General features: G+C 37.7%; 2 protein-coding genes across 2 annotated transcripts; both read right to left on the bottom strand.

Annotated features, from left to right (window-relative positions):
• Positions 1-3,236: 3,236 nt before the first annotated feature.
• Positions 3,237-7,237, bottom strand: LOC143605808 (PHD finger protein EHD3-like). The gene is made up of 5 exons (XM_077081788.1): positions 7,055-7,237; positions 6,519-6,719; positions 6,133-6,435; positions 4,127-4,213; positions 3,237-4,043 (listed from the first exon to the last, which is right to left on the bottom strand). Exons 1-5 carry the CDS (start codon positions 7,235-7,237, stop codon positions 3,264-3,266), a joined length of 1,554 nt encoding a protein of 517 aa, XP_076937903.1. The 3' UTR covers positions 3,237-3,263.
• Positions 7,238-9,163: 1,926 nt separating this feature from the next.
• LOC143605807 (uncharacterized) lies at positions 9,164-16,354 on the bottom strand. The gene is made up of 11 exons (XM_077081787.1): positions 15,586-16,354; positions 13,105-15,543; positions 12,790-12,951; positions 12,558-12,754; positions 12,358-12,457; positions 12,209-12,283; positions 10,589-10,673; positions 10,196-10,466; positions 10,076-10,118; positions 9,877-9,980; positions 9,164-9,583 (listed from the first exon to the last, which is right to left on the bottom strand). The coding sequence occupies exons 1-11, from the start codon at positions 16,352-16,354 to the stop codon at positions 9,164-9,166; spliced, it is 4,665 nt and encodes a 1,554-aa protein (XP_076937902.1).
• Positions 16,355-23,748: the final 7,394 nt, after the last annotated feature.

The following is a 23,748-nucleotide window of genomic DNA, read 5'->3' as shown; positions in this document are numbered from 1 at the left end:
AAAGATCACCGTTGCTGTTGCATCGAAGGATAGGGATCCGGGTCTTGAAATCCTTCACAAGAAAACCAAACGAGTCAAATTCTATTGAAATCCAATTATCAATGGTTAGGCGGCGAACGGAAATAAGGTTTTTAATTAATTTGGGAGCGAGTAAGACATTATTTAATTTGAGGGGTGGATATGGTGGTGGAAGGGTTTGATTGCCTTGCCCATTTACCGGAATAGTTTGGCCGTCGCCGACAATAATATTATGTAAAATGCCATTATTAAAAAAAGATTGAAAATTACCCGGGTTGTTGGTCATGCGAGATGTATCACAGGTATCCATGACCCATTGTTCTGGCAGATAAAGAGACATGGTGTAGAGGGCCTGCTTGATGTTCGTTGGAGTGTAAGCCGCTGCATACGCCTGATTGGGCCAAGGCCTAAGAATACCAGCCCCAGATTGTGCATTAGGCTACATGTTGGGTCGTGGGGCAGTTGGGTATGGACAAGGTGGGCTGGGCCAACCATTCTAGTAGTTTGCATGTTGATGGAAAGATTGTGGTGGCCATTGTTGGGCTTGAGGAGCCCATATCGGAGATGAATACCACTGTTGCTGTTGGCTTTGACCTCCACCAGAACCATAATAATTATTTTGTGCACCACGGCCTCTACCAACAAACTTCCGGCCACGTCCACGTCCACGTCCACGTCCACGGGCTCGTTCCAAGTGACCAGTTTGATAGTCAGAGGTAGTGCGGGAGTTATCGTCGGATTTATTAGTAGTTGCATGGAGAGTAGTGCCAGCTCTAGCGGCAGCCCTGGCGGCTTGAACCGATTGTCGGGTTTCTTCGCGAATGACACTTGAATGAGCAGCATAAAAAGAAGGTAACGGGTGTGTGTTTTGTAGCAACATGCCGATCCCTTCATATTGTTCGTTTAATCCGGTGATCAATTGGAGAACGAGATTATCGTCGGCAACAGGGGCATCAACATTCGCGAGCTGATCAGCGAGGACTTTAAGCTCTTGACAATAGGCACTCATATTTGGAAAATTGTCAAGCCGAGTAGTTGCAAATTTGTTCTTTAGATGAATGGCCCGGGAGGCTTTGTTGTCGGTGAAGATGTCATCAAGAGCTTTCCAAGCGGCATAGGCCGTGGTATTTTTCTTCAAAATGGTGCTCAAGAGGTCAGTAGAGATCGTTCCATAGATCCATTGTAGAACTGTAGAATCGATGCGTTCCCAAGAATTTGCAACAGGGGGTGGAGGCTGTTTCGGGTCGGCATCTTTGCTTGTTGATGAAGCCGGAACCGGTGGCATGGCGGTGGTAAGATGGTCATAGACAAGGTATGCCTTGCAATGGATGGTAAATAATTCTGACCAAGTGGTATATTGCCCGAATTCCATCTCTAAGGTTATAGGAATGAAGTTTTTGATGTTTGTTACCGTCACAGTGGGATGGAGTTTAGAATCCATGGTGAGTGATGTGAGGAGGGAGAAGAGGATCGATTGCCGTGAGAAGGAAGGGTAGGACGTCTAGGGTTAGGTAGTTTGGACTCTTGATACCATGATAGAATTGGTAAAGAGATAATAATATCTTCGATGGTTTGCTCCTCTTTATTCATATCATATATATAGTGATTACAATGCAATCTTCTATAAGAAGATAATATCAACCATACATGCAATTTACAAGGAAATAATATGTGACTAAATATAAGACAATAATAATAATAAGAAGAAGTAGATTACTAATATTTCTTGAGGTGTTTTGGTAAGTGTGGCGAAGGTTATGAACTTTTCTTTATTTTTCGACATTTGAGAGTAGTACTTATCATCTGACCTTTGTGCTTCACAGATTTGATTGAATCGTTTTTCTAAAAAGGTTTGAAAATGGTGTTTCTTTCTCGGGGATTAATTGTTTCTCCATGCATCAGGCCGGAGCTCGTTTCTTCTCATCCTAGTTCTCTACTACCTCTTCACCACGTAGATAAGCTTTTGCTTGCTTGATAGCTTCTTTCATGTTGTTGAGGTGCCTGATGAGGTGCTTTGATTGAACATCATTCATGAAAACAGCTACCATCATCTTTTCGGTTTCACCGTTACAGGACAGACCTTCTTTCTTGTATCTTTCTATGAACCTGTGAAGATCTACATTTCTCTTTGCTCAATTTGATAGAGGGCAGATGCATACCAATTCTGTTGTGAGAAGTTGGCTAAAAAGTTAATGTTCAAATCTTCAAATGATTTTAAGTTTTTTTTTTTTCGGGTAACTTGTTAAACCAAACAAGTGTTGAGCCCATCAATTTTCGCATGAACATATGACAACACTCAACATTGATTGCTCTAATGAACACTTGTAAATGATCTTTGGGATCTTGAGTACCATCATACGTTTTTGCATGAAAAGGAATTTTGTTCTTCGTTTGTAAGGGAAAGTTGGTTATTATGTGGCATGAACAAGACAAGGAGCTTGGCTTGTAAGGATTAGCAGCTCGTCTAATGAGTTCTTGACCACGGGAGCCTCTTGACCTCAAGCGGTCAAACTTGTTGCTAAGTAGCAAAAGCCCATGATGGGCGTCAACTTGTTGCTGCAAGAAATAATGATCAGGGAAGAGAATCGTCGACTCTTGGTCTTGATGGCATGAATGGTCCTACAAAGAAGGAAATAACCGTTGGTCCTACAAATTAAAACATATACTTTATAATTTTAAAACTTTGGCTTGTGAGTAACGTATTGTTATTACTACTAGTACTACTACTGTTGTAGCTATTATATAAACCTGGCAACTAAGCCTATAAACTAAGTCTGCCAAAACAGTGGGGTTGGGTTGGTATCGAGTCGAGACGACTTTGATTCAGAATGAGTATTGGCTGTTATAGAAAAGTGTAAATTTGGTTCGAGTGAGGAATTCGTTTGGGTTGAAATTAGTCATTTTAGAGGGGGGGGGGGGGGGGGGTAACTATCCAAATCATCAAATGGGTTCACTTGCTATATTTATCTTTATGGTGACGGTAAAGACCCTAGCACGAAAAACGTGGCGGAGTTGAAGGAGGCAGCATTTTCACAAATCACAGGAAGAGTTTCACAAACATATGCCCAAAATATCCAACAAGTTATCATGAGTAGCATAACAAGTATTCATGAATCATGAATGTCTATGCCTTCCCCAAAAAAACAGTCAAAAGAAAGGTGTACAAATCTAAATACAATCTCAATTCAAAAACATTAACATTGTAGTGTACAATCTACCAAAATACTTCATCTCAACCTTACATTTTATCTCATATTACAACCAGTATCCTCATGACTCAACGTTTTAGCCGCACTTACAAGCATATCCAGTCCTTCAAGTTCACCCTTCGCTGATTCATCTTCTACTTTCACCTTCTTTTGCATACTCTCATACACCATTCTCATACTTCTTATTCTCTTCAAATCCCTGTCACACTTTGCACAAAACCAATTTCCTTCCGGAATAGAATCAAGTTGCGGGGATGTACAGTAAATATGATACGCCTGATCGCAGCCATCACAAAGCACAATCTGATCATCGTCTTTATCCACAAGACAATATCTACATAAACAAGACGGGCAGTACCAACACGAACCATAAACACCCAACTGTTTGCTCGTGAGACATTTGTCATGGTAGAATTTGTGAGGGCATACTAAATGCCCACATGTTCTAAACTTTTCGTCTATCTTCACCTCGGTTTTGCAAATATTACACATGTATGGACGTTCCCTTTGACTTTGACTCTCATCGGTCACAACATTAAGCGGATCTTGGGATTGGTGTACATTATGTAGATCTTGTGGTTGGTGTACAGAAGCAGTGGACTTTAGCTTCTCACAGACCATGCAATTATCATGAGAACCGATTCCATTTGAAACACAGGTGGCACAATACCAGCTTTTAGGAGGGATTAATGCGCCTACAAGCTCGGTGCATGAAAGATGGTATATATCTTCACATGAATCACATACTAAACTGTTTTTGGCATCAGCTTTTCCTCCACATCCTTTGCAGCCACAAGGTTCGGGTTTCCAGACAAACTGTTACACAAGTTCATGCACGCTAAGTTAAAAATGGTGAATAAGTTGGTGTTTAGATTTGTATGTTTGTTGGTATGATGTACCTGCTCAAAGTGGGCCCTGGATTTATCAGAAAGACTCTTTGCAAGTGTAACCATTTCATTGCCGACTTGTTGAAGCTTTGTATATACCTATCCAGATTGGTCAAGTTAAAGATATCAGTAAACATGGCAGACCTTATTCACGTTCAAGTAATGAAATAACAAATATTGACGGTTTTTGTACAGATATTATAAATGCGACAAGCAAATAACATGAAACATGACAAAAGGAGAATAATAAAAAGATACTCGTATAGGCTTATAGCCAATAGATACGTGTGAATTTAGGTGGCAACCATGACTCATTCTTCAAAGAATCAAAGGATTTGGGCAAAACTAAACTGTATATGGGTTCATTTGAGTCATCTCAAATCAGCCAACTAGTCAACTTGAGTCTACTAAAATTAGTCAACTGGTCAAAATGGGTAACTATTATAAATTTGTTAACTTAAAAGAGTCCAAATGGGTTAGCACCACCCATGACTGTTGTTCGTCTTCACGACCTACTCGTCGCCAACACTACTTCCACCAACATCATTCCACCGCTGAAGTCACCATCGACACCACCACCATCGCCACCCCACTGCTGACAACATTGCAACTGCTGTTGTTCGCCAATGACATCTTATTTTCATGGCCACCTATGGACACCCGCGGCCGCTACTTCCATCATCATCGCCGCCTCTAACATCACCGCCACACTAGCTCGTAATTGTCCCCACCACTAGCCATCATAAAAAAGTATGGTGGGTAACCTACTTGGGTACCTTTTTCTAAAACCATTCATTTAAGCACAACTCCATTTTGGGCGGTACCCGTCTTGACCCGAACCAAATTGACGCTTTTTTTAAAACAACCAGTGACCCAAACTAAATTAATGCTTTTTTAAAACAAGTGACCCGAACCAAATTAATGCTTTTTTATAACAGCCTGTTTTGATCCAAACCAAAATGATGCGTTTGTAGAACGAACCTTTTTGACCCTGACCTAAATGACTTTTTTTAAAGAAATTGCCCGTTTTGACCCAAACTTGGTTTTCTCTGAACCCATATCGAGCCAAACCCAATTTGACCTGTAACCCGAACCCTCCCAACCCGCCCAATTTTCAGGCCTACGATCCACAAGCATCAAACAGTATCCAATGAGGCAATGATATAGAGCTTATTAACTAGATTTACAGAGACAGTAAATGAGTATATTTTCTAGAACACACTCCCTCAGTAAACACAGGGAAAATTGGAAACTACAGTTGATTAAGAAAAAAAGACCGACAACAAAGGCAAGGAAAGAAATCTCTGAGACCATTGATGATAAACCAAGTTACAAAACCCCTACCTCTTTTGAGGAATGCTATGTTGTTAAGTAAGATTCACTTATCTAGTTATCTACTTATTAAATAGTACCGTACTGAATCTTTAGGTACGGTATGGTACCGGTATTCGGTACCAAATGTTCGTCTCTATATGGTATCGGTACCAAACCGGAACCGAAAGTCAAAAAGGCGGGAACCAAATACCGTACCGAATCTATCAGTACAATACTGGTACTCGGTACCAAATGCTCATCCCTATCAGCAGCCCGATAACCTGATTGCCATTATATAAATGCATGTCAAAATTTGAAACTTATTAAGCAGCTCATCCGACTAGTTCTATTTATCTTAGGGGATAGGAGTGGTAAGTACAGTATTATACTTTTCACAAAAATGTTAGAACAAGCATTTAGTTCATATATTTAAAAAGAGAGTGTAAGACCATTTGACACTTCATTTTACGCATATATAATCTGCAAAAACTCTGTAATTACACAACCATTTAACCATCACGTATAGGACATTTTTGTGCTGTTATCACATTGAATAGTCAGACGAAGTGGAAACCCCTCTATATGCATGCAAAAGTTTACACTCAGCATATAATCCCCATGGACATATCATCCTCTACGCTACATCTCACTGGTAAATCTAATCTTTTAACAAGAAAAGTCAAGCTCTGAACAAAAAGGAATACCTGTTGAATGTCTTTAAGGTACAGAAATGGTGAAGTTTCATAAGCTCCACTTTTCAACTTTGAGCTTATCGAATCAACATTTGTAACTCGGTTAACGTTTACAACACCAAAATTCTTGAGAAGTAGACGACGCAACTCACTGTACTTGTCTGAGTTTAGAGTATCGAATAATGCTCGTTCACACAACTCAGAGTTTCTAGAACCTTCAGGTCGTTCTAACACTCCACTAGACGGAACATGCGAAGGTTCTTGAGACGTATTATGTGTTTGTTTATCACTTCTTTCAACAATATTATGAGATTCCTGTATTAAAAAACAACTTACATTTACACAAAAGCAAGATTTCACTGAGTAAGACGATGCAAACATTTAAGAAAGTAATTTACCTTAATCAAAGGAGTAGGTGCACTTTCTGGATGAGCCACGGGGGCCTTTATGACGCTTCCTTCATGCCCATTAAGCAACTGAGATGTCTTCTCTAAGGCAATACAGTTACATTTCCTACGAGACAAATCACCTGGCCCGTTGGAAATTGCATCAAAGCTCGACTTGTATTGATCGAATGCAATAACTACAGCAGCCTTTATCTGCACAAAAAAAAACAAAAATTTGATAGATTCACAAAACAGTCGAATATTATATAGACTTGAATAAACATCATCTGAACTCTAAGATATCCAGTTTCTTTTAAAATTCATAAAGTGCATATTATTTCTACAATTTTTATTTTCTTTTTGGATAATTTTTTTTTTTTATTGAACAAAAGATCCAATTACAATAGAGAAGTGGGTAAGCCGGCAACAAGCTACCAATTGGTATTTGAATCCGAAAACTTTGCAAATATAAACATATATAATATGTTCAATTAGGTTAACACTGCTGAAAATCAAACTAATCGAAATAAAAATCAAGAATTTAGTACCTTATTATTATGATCTGAATTAGTAGTCATCTTTCTTGTGCGTTTTCTCCTCTTATAGGTTCGTAACCCATCTTCTTCACAAGTAGTTGCCTCAACATCAAGCAATAACCGAGGACCCATATCAATTTTGGTGCAATTCAGCACCGACCCATCACCAGTTATGACTTGCTTATCATCACCCATGATTCAATTCTTTCGAAATCCCAAGAAATCAAAAAAAAAAAAAAAAGAAAGAAACCCTAAAAGTGGCCAAGTGAAATATGTTGATTTGCCCAACTGGATTTTCAATTGAATGAGAGGATTAAGTGTTTGATTGATTTGAACAATTGGGTTAGTGTGTGTCAATCTGTGTATGCCCTAGCTAGCCTAGACCTGGAGAAGAGAATTTGGGGGTTTTTTAATTTTGAAACAGAGGGGTTGTCAAACTATAAGTTATAAGTAAGACTAAAGTCAACTGGTCAAGTATCCTTATAAGACGATTTAACTGCTTTGGTTGGTGTTGTAAAAATCCCGACTAGGCGTCGATTAATCCCTGATTAATCGTTAGTCTACACTTCATTGATTAATTTTGGGCTAATCGGTCAAGGGTCAAGTCCGGCCAAAATCAAGATTAATCGGACTTAATCGGCTTTTTCTGTTGAGTTTCTGGCCAAAATCGGGGTTTCCGACAAAAATCAATGGTTTCTGGTGAAATTCCAGCAAAAATCAACGGTTTCCAGCGACATTCTAGTCAATTTCGGGCCAAAATGTGTTTGTGCATGTATAAAACTGAAAATTACATGTAAAAATTTGTGCATGTATTTAAAACTGAAAATTATACCTTAAAGTCAGATCCGATTAATATCGATTAATCCCGAGTAATCGCTAATCCCCACCCCATCGCCCAACTAGTGACTAGTGATTTTTACAACACTTGATTTATTCTCAAACTTAATTAATTAATAATTAATGACAAATAAGGTGGTCCTTATCCCGTGACATCTACTAAAGTTTTTGGGTTTTGGATAAGCAGGGCTTCGGTTCGAAACGGGCCGAAACCCATTCCGACCCGAAACCTGTTCGACTCCAACAAACTTTTATATTAATCGACTCGTTCCGACCCAAAGCCACCCCACTCAACTTGTTTGTCTGTCTTAAAGGTAGGGTATGCGAGGAGGATAATTCCAATTACATCAACATGTTTACCAACCAAACATATTATGGATTTTTCAATAAATCCATTCCGTTTTCAATTCAAATTCCAATTTCATTTCCTTAAAAAAATTCTGCAAACCAAATGCCCTTAAAGTTTAATGTTTCGATTCACGGTGTATTGCGCACGAATATAGGTATGATTCTTTGATAGAAAGAAATCACTAAAAGAGGTATGCTGTTACCATTTTGAAAGGATTAAAAAGCATCAAAGTAATGTCTAAACCCAATAATTTAAAACCAAAATAAATGATCTCAAGACAAGGAAACGTTACTTCAATTTTCACAATCCAAATAAAGAATTCAAATCTATTTTAAACATGATAAAAAAGGGGGAGTTAAAAACCACTCAAAAATATATATTTATTAATATCTTCAAGATATTTTAAAGAATTTTATTTTAAAATTCTTGAACTTGAGTTATGAGTATAATTGATTTTTTCCTAAGAGAGCTAAAAAATGGCAATTGGTTAAATTATAGACTAATTGAAAATGAAACTGATTTTTTGTTGATGGTAAAAGCTCTGAATCACTAAAACACATCTTTTGAAAAATGATAATAAGATAGTTTAGCTGATGTAAAGTTTTTGAATGTTTTTAACTTATATGATGCTTGTAAATAAAGTTTAACGTTGCATATTCCTATCATGTTGGGGCTCTTGAACCAAATATGTTGCATTTTTCATTATTGTTGTTATAAAAGACTATAATAAACTCCATTTCAGTTGCAACAGATCACAGCATAAAATTCCAACAAAAAGATAACCAAATTCTTCAAATTTCATTAAAAACATTTGTTCTTTTCAACAACAATACAAACAAACTCTAGTATCTATTCTACATAACCAAAACCCCCTTTTCTATTTTCCCTGAATTCTTCTATGTTATACACAAATGAAAAAATAAAGACACACTTCCTCACTTGGCAACCCTGTTCATTATCCCAATAGGTTTTGTCAGCTCTTCAATCTCACCTACACCAAACTCCAAAGGCTCACTAATCATCAACCTTGTTCTGGTGTCACCTATCACCTCATCACCACCTTCTTCATTACCACAATCCAAGCTGATATATTCAGCAAACTTCCCTTCTTGGCACAGCATACCCTCATCCACGTCATCATTCTTTAAATAAGACTTCTCAGACACATGCACCACCTCTTCGTCCCTAACAGAACCAAAGTACCGACCCCTTGAATTCTTCGTTTGCAGTTCCGCTGAACTTTGACGTTTTCTTTTCAACTGGTTTTTAGGATGGTGTAGCTTGCACTTTGTACCTTGTGGACACGAACCCGTTGCTTCAAATACTGGGCACGCATACGAATGCTTCTTTTGACACTGCAAGTTAGAGATTTGATCCAATTTACACAATTATATCTTAGTGGCTTGTGTGCCTGTGCATGCATCATCTCAATATTTATAGTTTATTAATGTTCCCTTATAATATTCACTAGTTTCTGTTCAATTATCTTATATCTATTTATTAGCTTTATATTTACTACTTACCCTACACTGAGGATATAAGTAACTAAATAAATAGAGATAAATAAATAAATTTAAACTACAATAATTTCTTTTAAAAAGAAAAGGGTAAAATAAAAGATATCAATGACATCAACTCCATCAACTACCTCATTTCCATCTGCACAATAACCTTTGAGAAAACCTTCACAAACAGAAGCAGTTGAGTTCACATTTACATGTCTATACGGACAATGTTTGTTTGAGCACAATCCTACAACAATAAAAGTTTAGAATTTTCATGTGGATAAATAGGGTGACAGAAGTGTCACAGAACAAGTTATGAAAGTATGAAAGTATAAAACTCACCCTGCAAAAAATAAGAACAATCTTGCATCCTTTCGGGAATGACCTGAAAATGAAATAATATCAAAAGTTATAGTGTAAATAAAGAAGATAAAAGAGTCAAAAACAGACAAAAGAATAGACCTTATGAGTTAGCTTGCAATTTGGATCGGAGCATAAACCGTTTAAAAACTTGGTGCATACTGCTATTTTAGTTGAATCATGAATGTACGGACACTTTCCATCATCTTTGTTGCATTTGCCAAATCTTGTAAAGAATTGACAAAACTTTTTCTTTTTAGCCAACCGTGTCCGGGCTGTGTGCAAGCTCCACCTCACTTTTTCAATAGCAAACACGCGTGTTCGCCTCTTTGGATTTCTAACCAGCTGATTACCGTTTCCAATCCGTACATATCTGCCAAATAAAAACATATCTTTGAATGATTTCTGTTAAATACAGATGCAACTTCGCAAGTTGTAACATAGTTGATATAATTATCGGCTTAGAGAAGATGCAACATGTAATGCACTACATACTCATCATGACCGATCTTTAATCTCTTTGGGATATAAGTCTTTTTGACCTCTTCTTTTGACTGAACAGAATTTGAAGGCTCCTCATCTGCGAATCACAAGTCTATTAGTGGTTTTCTAGGGTTTTGGAAAAGTTGGCCAACAAAAACTTTTGGTTTACCATCAGTTTCATCATAGGCTTTTGCCATACTGTGTTACACATTTCAGCAGTAAAAGATTAAACAGGAATAAAGTTCACTGTCAACTAACATAATATTACGAGAATATCATAACAATCAGAAATGATCCATTAGATGGTGCAAGTAATACAAATCTTTCTAAACAACATATGAATATTGCGCCAATACTTATCATCTTACGTATTAAAACATATCTTATCTTTCTACAGAATATTTGTATATCATAAGTTCATGACACCACTTTTTTACGACTTCAACTGGAGGTATTAGTTTTTACTGCTATTTATAATCTAGTATTGTTAAGGTCCTCTTAAGTAGTAATAGGTTCAATAGTTTAATGTTGTCTTGTTCCTAGGGTTCATATCATATCAATATATCATAACATCTAACGAGATCGAAAAGAAGGAATGCCTGAAAAAATGCTAATAAGTAATGGCAGTTTATAAATAGACACTTAAAGACAATAGAAATACGAATCCAAAATCAGAAATTATACTTTCTTAATAAAGCATATAATACACATCTTCATAAAGCGGCATATCGTTGCCTACAGAATATAGGATTTGTTCACCATCCTGAAAAGGCATTCAATTCTAAAAAGATAATGCCCGCACACGTAGCACCAAAGATGAGCATGTATGTGTGTATATGCATGTAAACAGTCAAGCATGGGTTAAAACTTAAAAGTTGCACTACAACTCAAGAACCATGAACAGAAACAAACTTCTAATCAAAGCTATAATCTCATGCTAATCGAGCAATCGCCCATTCTTGCTAATTGATTAAGGCTTGTTTTCCTTTTGTGTGCTTTTATACAGCACTTCCTATGTGTTGACATACACAATATGTCATCTACACAGAAAGCATGTAATAGGCAAGATCTTCATTAATATAATAAAATAATGTCTAAAAGTTGTTCTCTCAAAGGTTTAGCTCTTCCCTTTCAGGAATACAGTGCCCAGTTGACATTTATATGTCATCACCACTGAATCATAGGATACCTCAGATTAAGCACCACTTGCTGCTCAAACCGCCAGTAGAAATTGCCATTCACACAGTAACGGCAAGACCTCAAGATCTTCATTAATATAATAAAATGGTAACAATTTCTAACCATAGCAATAAGGGTCATAACTCAAAGAGTAACTTGTTATAAACACTATTAGATGCTTAGTAATCATTAGTCAGCTATACAATAGTATTCATTGTTACGTACTTTTCCATATAAAAACTACCCGTAAATTGGTTAATAAAGTACTTTTTTTCAAAACTAGCGTTTACCCTTAAGTGCTATGGTAGCCATTTCGCAAATTATAGTAGTATACTAGTATGAAACTGTCTTGGATTGTTTATTTTAACTTTGCCAAAAATAGTACTTTGTAGAAAATATGTAGTTAGAGAATGATCATGAAATTCAACAAAAATATAACCAGGACTTGACCACCTGAAATCCTTTGAAGTGTCCTCCTTGAAGGGTCCATTTTGTATCTGACCAACCCAATACGAAATATCCGGTCTCCTGCAAATAAATACAATTTCAGGCTGTGTAACTTACAATAATAAATATAAGATATATATTATTAATAAACTTACTTGGCATATTATTCCTGCTCTTTATTTCAGCAGTGGCAGAAGCAGTGCCATGTTGTTCTCTCTTTTTCTTCTCAGCTGCTGCAACTGCAAGTGTAGCTTCCTAAAATATAAGTATTACGTTCACAATTAATTACCCAGTAACAACCATAACTAATTTATTATAACTAGTAAAGTGCGTCTAGCAATTCATCCACACAAACCTCATTGGTTCTTTTTGAGTTCCTCTCAATGGATTTTGACCATTTTAGACTGGCACCACCAACACTTAATAACTTGGACATACGAAGAGAAAAACCGTGCTTCGACCTTGTGTAGATGGTCTCTCTCTTTCTTGAAAGCAGCAACTTGCGACTAAAAAAAACCATATCATTTGTAATCAGACAAACAAAAATGCCAACTCAGATTAAACGTGATAACATGTGATAAAAGTGCAAATATACCTGATGGATGATGATGATGAACCATTACTTGATGCATTCATCAAATATGCCCAGTTTCTTGATCTTTTCCATGGGAATAATTGTGGCCTCAGTGACTGAGAGTTGAGCGTCCAAACCGAAGGGAGTCTCAAATGTTTATACTTCTTAGATATACCTTGCATCAAGATATGAATCAAGCAAAAAACATTTATTTTCTTTATGCCATTGGTTCACGTAACTTCTAGTGTAGATAAAACTTTGACGTGTAAAAAAATCAAAAAAATAATGGGATATATAGCATACGAATGTTTCAGTTCTGAAAACAAACCTTTACCAGACTGTCGCTTAATACTGATCTTTGAAGCTTTGTCCACGTTTGTGTTTGCTGAGTCATCTCCCACTGAAGTTCTAATAAGTTGGTTTTTTATCCTCTTGTAGTAGCTATCTGATGACAACGATGGTTGTGTTTTATCTAAGTCCTGAATGGGTTGATCACTACACAAAGCAGCAACCAGCTGATTTGATTTCCTCTTCACATATTGTATTTTCTTTCCTGCAACTACTTCATCTACTATCTTCTCGCTTCCAGAATTACTGGATGTACGAATTTGATCTTCAGATGCCCTTTGTTCAACAGAAGATGCAGGCGGAGGTTCCAGTGGCGAAGGTGATAAATCCCTCGAGTCTGTTGGACAATCTGGTAATTTGGTGCTGCCTGATGGCGGTGGTGTTTTGGGCCTCACAACAGGAGCACTGGGCGCCGCTAGTCTCGAGTAAGTATTGTTCACTTTATTTCCAGATCCTGCACTGTTTCTTGCTTCAATCGGGCCTGAAGGATTCAACTGATATACGGAAGATCTTGAAGCAATGGCAGTCACGGGAGCACCTTTTCTTACAAGACTGTTACCACTTCTAACATACGAGTTCTGACCCCTTGCAATTTGCTTAGGTGGAAGAGGAGCAGGAACAGAAGCAGGATTACTAGAAGTTCTATGCCATGTTCGGGGCTTCGTAATGTTGTTTGCAGTTTTATTGATTCTTGCATTTGCGAAAACTGGCAACGAGCGCGCTGCCAAAGCTCTTGAAACCGTAGGCCCAGAACTCGGTATCTTCAATGGCAGATTTGTATTGGAGCCTAGGGTCTTAAAATTGCCACCCTGAGATGCAAACGGAACTGTGTTGGTTACTTCATAATGACTTATTTTTGTACCAGTTTTGGGAGCATTCAACTGTGCAATATCTTTTGATACAGACTTCACAAATGTAATATCATTCTCAGGTATACTCAAATTAGATAACGTTTTATCTGTTGATTTAATATCCACCATTTGTGAGTCTGAAATGGAAGCCTTTATGGGAGAACAAATACCGGTTAGCATATCAGGAATAGGTTCCCCTGATTTAGCATTTGAGTCAGTAACAAATGCGCTTGTGTCATTAGCAAATGAGGGTGGTAAATCATCCTTTGAATCTGTAGTAGGTTCTTTATGGTCAGGACTCTGTGAGCAAACTGGTGAAGAAATCAGATTTACCATCTCATTAACTGTATCTTTATCAAAAGAATGCTCCGTATGTGGACTACTTTGTGTTGCATTATCTTCAGCAATGATAACAATATGTGTAGATTCTTTGAAGTCATCTTTAGATGATTCACTTGGCCCGTTTAGAGATATTTGATTGCTAGTATCCTCTAACACTCGGCTTTCATCTTCCTTTCTTGGCACGTCATCAAGAAAACCTTGATCCTCACTCTTCTCAGGAGATATGACAATAATCTCATCTGAAAAAGATTCTAAAGAGTTGGTGTCAGCAATAGTACTCGTTTCTTGCATTTTGACAGGTTCATTGCACAGACTGTTGGAAACATTGGAGTTCTTGTCAGCAATAGTACTGGTTTCTTGCACATTGCACAAACTGTTAGAAACATTGACTACTTCTAAACGGACAGATTCAGTGGACAATTTCTGAATCTCAACTTGATCATCTGCAGATGTAACAGAAATATCAGTGACGTCCGGTGACAGCTTAACATCTGCAGACTTATTCTGAATATCATTCTCAAAATTCACTGAAACTTCATTTCCACAGGGCTGCTGGTTAAGATGACTCACTACGCCATCGTTTATCAAAGACACGTTTTCTGCGATTAAGCTCTTGTTTTCAGTACAATCGTCACCAAAACTGTTTACACAATCAAGATTCTGATCCTGAACTTCTAACACATCTTTCTTGGGTGATTTGTCCACTTTACCAGTAGCTATTTCTTCTAGCGTAGGAAATGAAATGACACTAGAAAGCCGTGCATTTGAGATAGTCTTTGAACTCTTCGCCTTGACATCGTTCCCTTTCACTGCCAGCTGGAAATCAAATGAACTAGAACCAGGATTCATTAACTTCCTTTTCTTCTTAAGCCTAAATGACAAGGGTCCTTTAGATCCCGCTTTGCCATTACCCTGATCTAAAACTGGGCCCGACAAAGAACCGTTATCCCCTTTAGAAACAGTCATTTTATCCACAACCTGCTTTGAAGCTTTTTCAGAACTAGAAGGGCTGTCAAACCCACGTGAAGAGCTTCGAGATCCTGCTGACCGCTCACTAAATTTTGATAACGGTGAGTCAAACTCAGTGACCCTCTTAATCTTTCTATTCCTAGATGGTGTGCCATTATTATCAGACACTGGACTCGAAGGCGTCACAACAGGCTTGGCTATCAAAGCATTAGATTTAAACGACACGTCAAGATCTACAGCACTATTCTCTGTCTGATCTGTATCTCTATCTCTATCTTTAACTTTATCCTTATCTTTACCCCTATGATTGCTATTGTTTGATTCAACTACGTAAGCTTTAGAAGAATGCTGGTCATGGTTTCTGTTCCTATTACTATTACTATTGTTCGGTTTCCCTATCCTAAGTAAAACACTTTTCTTTTGTACCGGTTTATACTCGTCTCTACCTTCCCTAACCCTATTAAACTTACTAGACTCATGCTCATAATCCCGCTCTCGTTCTCGTTCTCTATCGTACGCATACAAAGCCCCGGCATTATGCGCTAACTCGTTTTTCTTCCCCTTCATGACCCATTTAGGATCTTCCTCCCAAACTCTCTGGTTTTCCGACATGGGAACGTATCGCGGCTCGTACTTCTCGACGTAAATCTCCAACTTTCTTCCACTAAAGATTTGTTGGTCATGTGAATCATGTGAAACAATATTATTAACATCATCTATAAACCTGGGTTTATAATAATTTTCCGATTGGGGATTGGGCGAATACAAACCGACCGGATTGCGATGCGGGTCCCAACCCAGATCGGATCTAGACCCGGTTCGGTAATCGAATCGATTGGAAACCCTAGGTGGGGAACGGTTAAAAAAAGAGGGTTTTGGGGCATCAAGATAGGTAAAGTCAGGGGTGTAATTGTAAGACGGTGGTGGTGGTGGTGGAATCGGAGGCGGTGGTGGGTATGAATGTGGTGGTGGGTGATTGACTGATGGGATAAGATGGTGGTAGAAATTAGGGCGGTCATTGGGAGGAGGATGGGCGTACCTGTGGTGGTTCAACGACGGGTAATCCATCGGCGGCAACGGTGAATTGCAGCGGTTGACTTTGCGGTGGTTTTGGTGTTACGACTTTGGACGGCTGGATGGATTGATGGATGGCTATGAAGCATAGTTTAAATAAAATATTAAATACTCCATCAATTCTGAATTTGGAACCTAACTTTGTTGGTTTTTTCGATAAGACTACGTATTTTTGTTGATGTGGTATGCTATGTGAAAAATACATTGTTTAAAAAAAGAAAAACATAAAAACACAAATACTATATATATGTATATATGAGCAAACACAAACACCACCACCATAGACCTCGTCACTTCAGGCTTCTATCGCCCCCTTCGTCACCACCGCTAGCCTCACTACCTTCATTACTAGCACTGGTTGTTGTCGGAAAAACGCAATGGCGGTGACGGCAGAACTCACCAATGTAACGTCCTCGTTCCGATAATAAATAAACAAATAAAATGTCACGAATTTTATTTTAGATATCAAATCGTGTGGCGTCGTTTGAATTAATTAAATAATAAGATAGGATAAGATTAAAATGGTTATTGGACTTAAACATATTTTGGGCCTAAAAACCTTTTAGCTTTGCCTATTTAAACCCCTAAAACCCTAATCCTTATCATTTCACCGTCATTCTCCAATCATTGTCACACCTCCATTCACACACAAGGTTCCTTTACCAAACATTCCTAATATGCAATTCCATCCATTCAAGTTTGATCAAATCCAAAAGGTAAACCTTATAACTATTTCAATATATTTCTCTTTAAGAATACTAACCTGTAAACCAAGCCGCACCGATATAAAACGAACCGGTATAAACGATTTCCAATTAAATCAAAGAAATAACAATAATAAGAGACTTGACAAAATGTAAACAATAGTAATAAATTGGTGTAAGCGTGGTTCAACGATGTAACGTCCTCGTTCCGCTAAATAAATAAATAAAGTGTATCAAGTTTATTTTAGTAATCGTATCGAGAGACGGCATTTAAGTTAATTAAATAATAGGAAGAGTATGGATAATACTAATAGAGTTTATTGGACTAAGGGTGATTATGGGCCTAAAAGCCTTTGACTTTGCCTATTTAAACCCTAAAACCCTAGATCTATCATTTTCCTCATCATTTCACCATCATCATCCAATCCTTATCACACCCATAGACACACACAAAACCTCCTGTACATCAACATTCCATATTTCCATTCATCCTAGATCTAGTTCAATCACACCAAAAGGTAAACAATTTGTATTCATTTTCGTTTCATTTTCTTGTTGTAATATTAATAACAATTGAACTGGGTCAAACCGACATAAACAGACCGAGATAAACAAGCTTCGAACAAATCTTATAATGATAACAATAACATGAGATTTGATAAATAACACCAAATAATAATAGTATATATGATTGAGTGTGAACTGTACAGTCATATATATACACACACACACATGTGTATGTATGTTCAGATACTAGAAATCAAGGAATCAAGGTCCGGCGAGGTCCGGCGAGATCCAAAGGAAACACAAAACCCGAGAGCTTGAAACCGAAACCCGCAAAAGTCGAACCCAAATCAGAACCGACGGACTGGGTGGGTTTTGAATCTGAACCTTTCAACCGACTCTTGTAACCTCGAGATCGAAACCCAAGCTCCCTTAACCGAATCCAAAATAAGAACGGACAAACACCAAACTAACCGGCAACCAGATCTAGAAATAAGACGTGCGAATTAGGGATTTCGCATCCCATGCGAATCAGGGGTTTCGCATCCCATGCGAAAAACTTGTATGCGAAACCCGTATGCGAAATCCGGCAAGCAAAACCCGTATGCGAAATCCGGCAAGCAAAATTCTATGCGAACCGTCGATATTCGCATCCCGTGCGAAATGATTGTCATGGTGGCTGGGAAGGGAGACGGTGCAGGCCGGCGATGGAAGTGGCGGGTGTGGTGTGTGGCCAGCGATGGGAGTGGCGGCGTGGTGGATGGCCGGAGATGGAAGGGCGACGGCGGTGTTCCGGTAAACAAGAAAGAAGAAGAAGGAAGTAGATAAGGGTTAGGGTTAGGTTAGAATAAAAACCCACTTGAGTTGTGAAAACTCTACAAACCCATTCTCAACCATATGTTTTTAATTAAAGATTAAATCTTGTGGTCCACAATTAAAGTTAATAAAAAAATGTAAACACTTTCTCTTTCCTATAAACATATATAAAAATTAGTAAAAAAATAGCAAAATATTTTTTTCTTATGTTTTCGATGTTTTGTATTAAATGTAACAATATATATTACATGTAACAAAAAAAAAACGATGTTACATAGGGTTTTCACGGGCTTTCACAACTCAAGTGGGTTTTCATTTTATACTTTGCCTATATAATAATAATAATAATAATAATAATAATAACTTGTTAATCTTGTAATAGTAAAATAATAATAAAAATAAATAATGATATAATATATGAAGGTAAAGACTTGAACGAAACCCAAACCCGAGACCCGACTCGTCTATCAACCCATGACGAGCCTCAAGTAAAGGAATGTCAGTTGAAGGTGAACCAAACACAAGAGCCCACTCATTGAAGAAATGGAGTTAGGTACAGACCCAACACGACCCGAACTCGCTTAAGGATACGTTAACTTGTAAATGCGTGAAGACGTGAATTAATAATAACGAAGTGAAGATAATATATATATATATATATAATAAATAAAGGTTGTATTACAATAATATTAATACTTAAATAATAAATCTATAATAATAATAGTAAGTTGTTAATAATAATAATAATAATAATAATAATGTTAGACTTGAAAGGTAAAAGTAAAGGATATAAGATAAATGAAACCCGAACCCGTAACTCGTCTTATGTCAAACCAGTGGTTTATGGGACCCGTTCAGAAACACTTAAATGTAAGAGCCCGTTGTAAATAGAGAAATTGAAAGGAACGTGCGAAAGGAACGTGCGAGCGATGGATAACTTACGAAAATATATAATTATATAATAATGATAAATATGAATAGTGATGAAATAATATAATAATAAACATAAATGCGATAACAACAAATATCGTTAAGAATGAAAACTAATAAAGACGGTTCATTAATAAGATAAGGCCAGGTATATTAAATAAATGAGATCGGTTAAGAAGGTTATATGTCAGCTCAGTTAATTTAAAAGTTAACCCCGTTAACTTTGGAAATGAATGATAAGAAATTATTGAGGATTAATACATGTACATTATTAACAGTTAGTCGGGTACAGTTGAAGAAAGGAATTACTATTAACGGTGAACGCAACAGGATCCAGGTGAGTTCTAGCCCCCTTTCTCTGTGACGTTTTTCGGGGCTATGAGCATACTCCTAAGTGATAGTTAATACACTTATCCTAAGTGATATGTGTATGATTATTTACTTAATGTTATTATTGAATGTTGTATGAATGTGCGTATACAAATATAATTATTATATATGCAATTGGAGGATGTGTAAAGTATGCACGTATGACAGGAAACATGGGAAGTAATGTATGGACGATTGACGAGACATGTATGGTTGTATGGTTAAACGAGACAGAGGGACCAGACCCTAATAATATCTGAGATTGTGATACAACGGACCAGACCCTAATAATATCTGAGATTGCGATAGAAGGGACCAGACCCTAATGATATCTGAGATTAGAGGGACCGGACCCTATTAATATTTGAGATGAGGGATCAGACCCTAAAAATATCTGAGATAGAGGGACCAGACCCTAATAATATTCGAGATAGTAGAAGTAGAGTAGTTTACGGTATACCTTAGGAAAGTAGAAAAGGAAGTGTGTAAATACGTATGTATGAACGTAAAGTATATATGAATGAGTATTAGCAAATAAAGTACGAAATACGTATCTCCGATCGCGTATAAGTATGGATGTGAACGTACTGTATGTTAATTGATTAACTAGAACTCACTCAGCGTAGCTAACTTTTAGTATGCATGCAGGTGAGTAGGATAAGACAGGTTGCATGAGGGGGACACGTGACAAATAAAAGAAGACTGGCATCGAAGAAAAGAAGAGTCATGTATTATTTATATTTAATGTTTAAGACTTATGTTATTTCTGTTCAAGACAAGATGTTTATGTTCTGTAAGAATGAATGACTTTTATTTCCACGAAATGTTTTAATTAACTTTGATTTTACGAATTATGTGAATGAATAAATTCAACTAACGAGAAAGTAGGGCACCCGGGTCGGGGGCCTTACAAACGAGACCCAAACCCCAAACTGTTCAGCCGGGGCTATGGGGACTTGAATCAGAGAGCTCGAAACATGACCCGCAATGGTTTGGGGATTCGCGAGATTCGAACCCACATAAGAAATGAAACCAGATCTGTAAGGTCGAGACTCCAAGACAAGAACCAAATCCGCGATAAAGGCTCGAACCAGATTTGGAAACCCAACCCCGTGCGAATCCTTTAGTGTGTGATTCGTTGGCCACAAACCTATTCGCACAACACGTGAATAATAGGACGTGCGAATGAGATCCTGCGAATCCTTATGCGAATTGTTGAATTCGCATCACGTGCGAATTTCTCATGCGAAATATTTGGATTCGCATCCCTTGCGAAATTCCCGTGCGAATTCTTCCACCATGCGAATATCTCGTGCCAACCTTTCTCCGATGTGAATCTGGGTGGTGCGAAACAGGCGGAGAAAGGCCGACCTTCCATGTCTTTTATGGTGAATGTCATGGTGGTAGTGGTTAAGAAAGGAAGAAGGAGAGAGGTGTAAGGTGTTAATGGCGGGGGTAGGGTCCAGGTGTCGCCGAAGATGGAAGCGACGGTGTGATGGGTGGCCGGAGATGGATAGGGCCGCGGTGGTAGTTTGGCAGGGAACAAGAAAGTAGAAGAAAAGAAGATGAAGGGGGCTAGGGTTAGTAAAGATGGGGGGTGTTGGTGAGAAATTATATAATAATAATAATAATAATAATAATAATAATAATAATAATAATAATAATAATAATAATAATAATAATAATAATAAAAGTACTAGTAACAATAATATCAACAAAACTTTAATAATAATAATAATAATAATAATAATAATAAAAGAGTGAGGGGGATGCAAGGGTTTAAGCAATACCCGAACCCGAAACCCGACTCGTCTAACGACCCGTGAACCGCCCCAAATAAAAGAATGTGAGTTGAAGGTGAGTCAAACACAAGAGCCCACTCGTTAAAGAAATGAAATTATTAATGGAGTTAAGCATAGACCTGGTACGAACCCGAACTCGTTTAAGGAAACGTTAACTTATAAACACGTTACGGGTATGAATTGATAATGAAATACGAATAATATATATATATATAAGATAAAATGAGGATTAAGGCATATTAAATTAATATGAACGGTTAAAGAAGAATACATGTAGGTTCAGTTAACTTAAAGGTTAACCCCGTTAACTTTAGAGAATAAAGATCAAACAAATATAGAGTTTAATACGTGTATGTTATTAACAGTTAGCCGCGCACAACTCAGAAAGGGAATTACTATTAACGGTGAACGTAACAGGATACAGGTGAGTTCTAGCCCCTTTCTCTGTGACGTTTTGAGGGCTATGTGCATACTCCTATGTGATAGTTAATACATTTTATCCTAAGTGATAAGTGTATGATTATTTATTGAATGTTAATATTGAATGTTGTATGAATGTGCGTATATAAATATAATTATTATATATATGCAAATGAAAGAAGTGTAAAGTATGCGCGTATGATAGGAAACGTATGAAGTAAACATATGGACGACTGATGGGACATGTATGGTTGTCTGGTTAAACGAGATTAGGGACCAGGCCCTAATAATATTTGAGATTGTGATAGAGGGATCAGACCCTAATAATATCTAAAATAGTGGGGATCAGACCCTAATAATATCTGAGATTAGAGGGACCAGACCCTAATAATATCTGAGATTGTGATAGAGGGATCAGACCCTAATAATATCTGAGATAGTAGGGACTAGACCCTAATAATATATGAGATTAGAGGGACCAGACCTTATTAATATCTGGGATAGAAGGGACCAGACCCTTGCAAATATCTAATATTGAGGGACCGGACCCAAATAATATTCGAAATAGTAGAGGTAGTATAGTTTACGACACGCCTTAGGAACGTAGGAAAGAAAGTGTGTAAATATGTATGTACGTAAAGTATATATGAGTAAGTAATAGCAAGTAAAGTACGAAATACGCATCTTCGGACGCGTATAAGTATGGACGTGAACGTATTGTGTGACATCTGCCCGATCCGACCCGACCCAGGTACCCGTTTCTCTGACCCGATCTCTTTCTTTTATTATTTAATATTTATACTTATATTTTATTTTTAATAATAATAATATATATTTTCTTCCCGCCTCTTTCTCTCTCTTTCTTTCCGCCGTCCCCTCCCTCTTCCTTCTCTCTTTCCGCCTTCTTTTCCCTCTTGTCGCCGTCCCGCCCTTACGCCTTGTTTCCCTCTTTTTCTTCTCTTTGCTTGTCCTTTGGTTCTTCCCGCCTAAGGATGTCTGCAGCTCCACGCGCCAGACTCCTTACATGGAAGCCTGCGTGAAGACATCTTGTTCCTGCGATGCGTGAAGAGAACTCTTCTCGCAGCGCGCTAAGAATGCATGTTCTTCCCGCAATGCGCTAAGAATGTATGTTCTTCCCGCGATGCGCTTAGAATTCTAGTTCTTCACGCAGCACGCTAAGGATTTGTGATTCTTCCCGCAGTGCGCTAAGGATTGTTGTGCCAGCCTTCGCGCTCGCGCACTCAGCCTTCCCGCGCTTAACCCTTGTATCTTCTGTTTATTCTAGCCGTTTGCTTTTGTAAATGTCTTTTCTTCTGAGCTGTTGACCTAACCTATCTAATATCTGAATAGTTACTTTCGGCGCAGCATGCGTGCCAACCCCATTGGTTGGCAGAAAAAGTGACTGACATAATCTTTTGAGATCTGCTTTTGCCATGCTTGACCAGTACCTTTATCTGACCCGCCCATGCCTTTTTACTGTTCCCTGTCAGCTTTATCTTGCTCCCTGCAGCTGCCATATCTTTTGTTATCTTTTGTTTTGTCTTGTTCTGATTGTCTTGGAATCTTTTCCCCTTTTTCTGGATTTATGTCTCCTAGGGTTTCTCTATAAATAATAACATTATTTTTCCTAACACTACACACACAAAACACTTAATCTCTCTTATTCTCTCTTGCTCCTTGCTCTCTCTGCCGTCCTCCTCTCTTGCCTCCGTTTTCTCCTCTCCTCTGCCCTGTTTTCCGGTAATATATTATATATAATAACTTATTAATTATGCTAACTTATAATCAAGACTTAAAACAAATCATTAAAACAATAATCTTTACTTATAGGTTAACTTGCTTG

The sequence above is a fragment of the Bidens hawaiensis genome, unplaced genomic scaffold (genome assembly GCF_021521415.1).
Source record: "Bidens hawaiensis isolate Kalapana, Puna unplaced genomic scaffold, B.hawaiensis_p1.1 tig00071539_1, whole genome shotgun sequence".
NCBI classification, from domain to species: domain Eukaryota; kingdom Viridiplantae; phylum Streptophyta; class Magnoliopsida; order Asterales; family Asteraceae; genus Bidens; species Bidens hawaiensis.
Note: the sequence above shows the minus strand (reverse complement) of the source record. Positions and strands in the feature narration are given on the sequence as shown.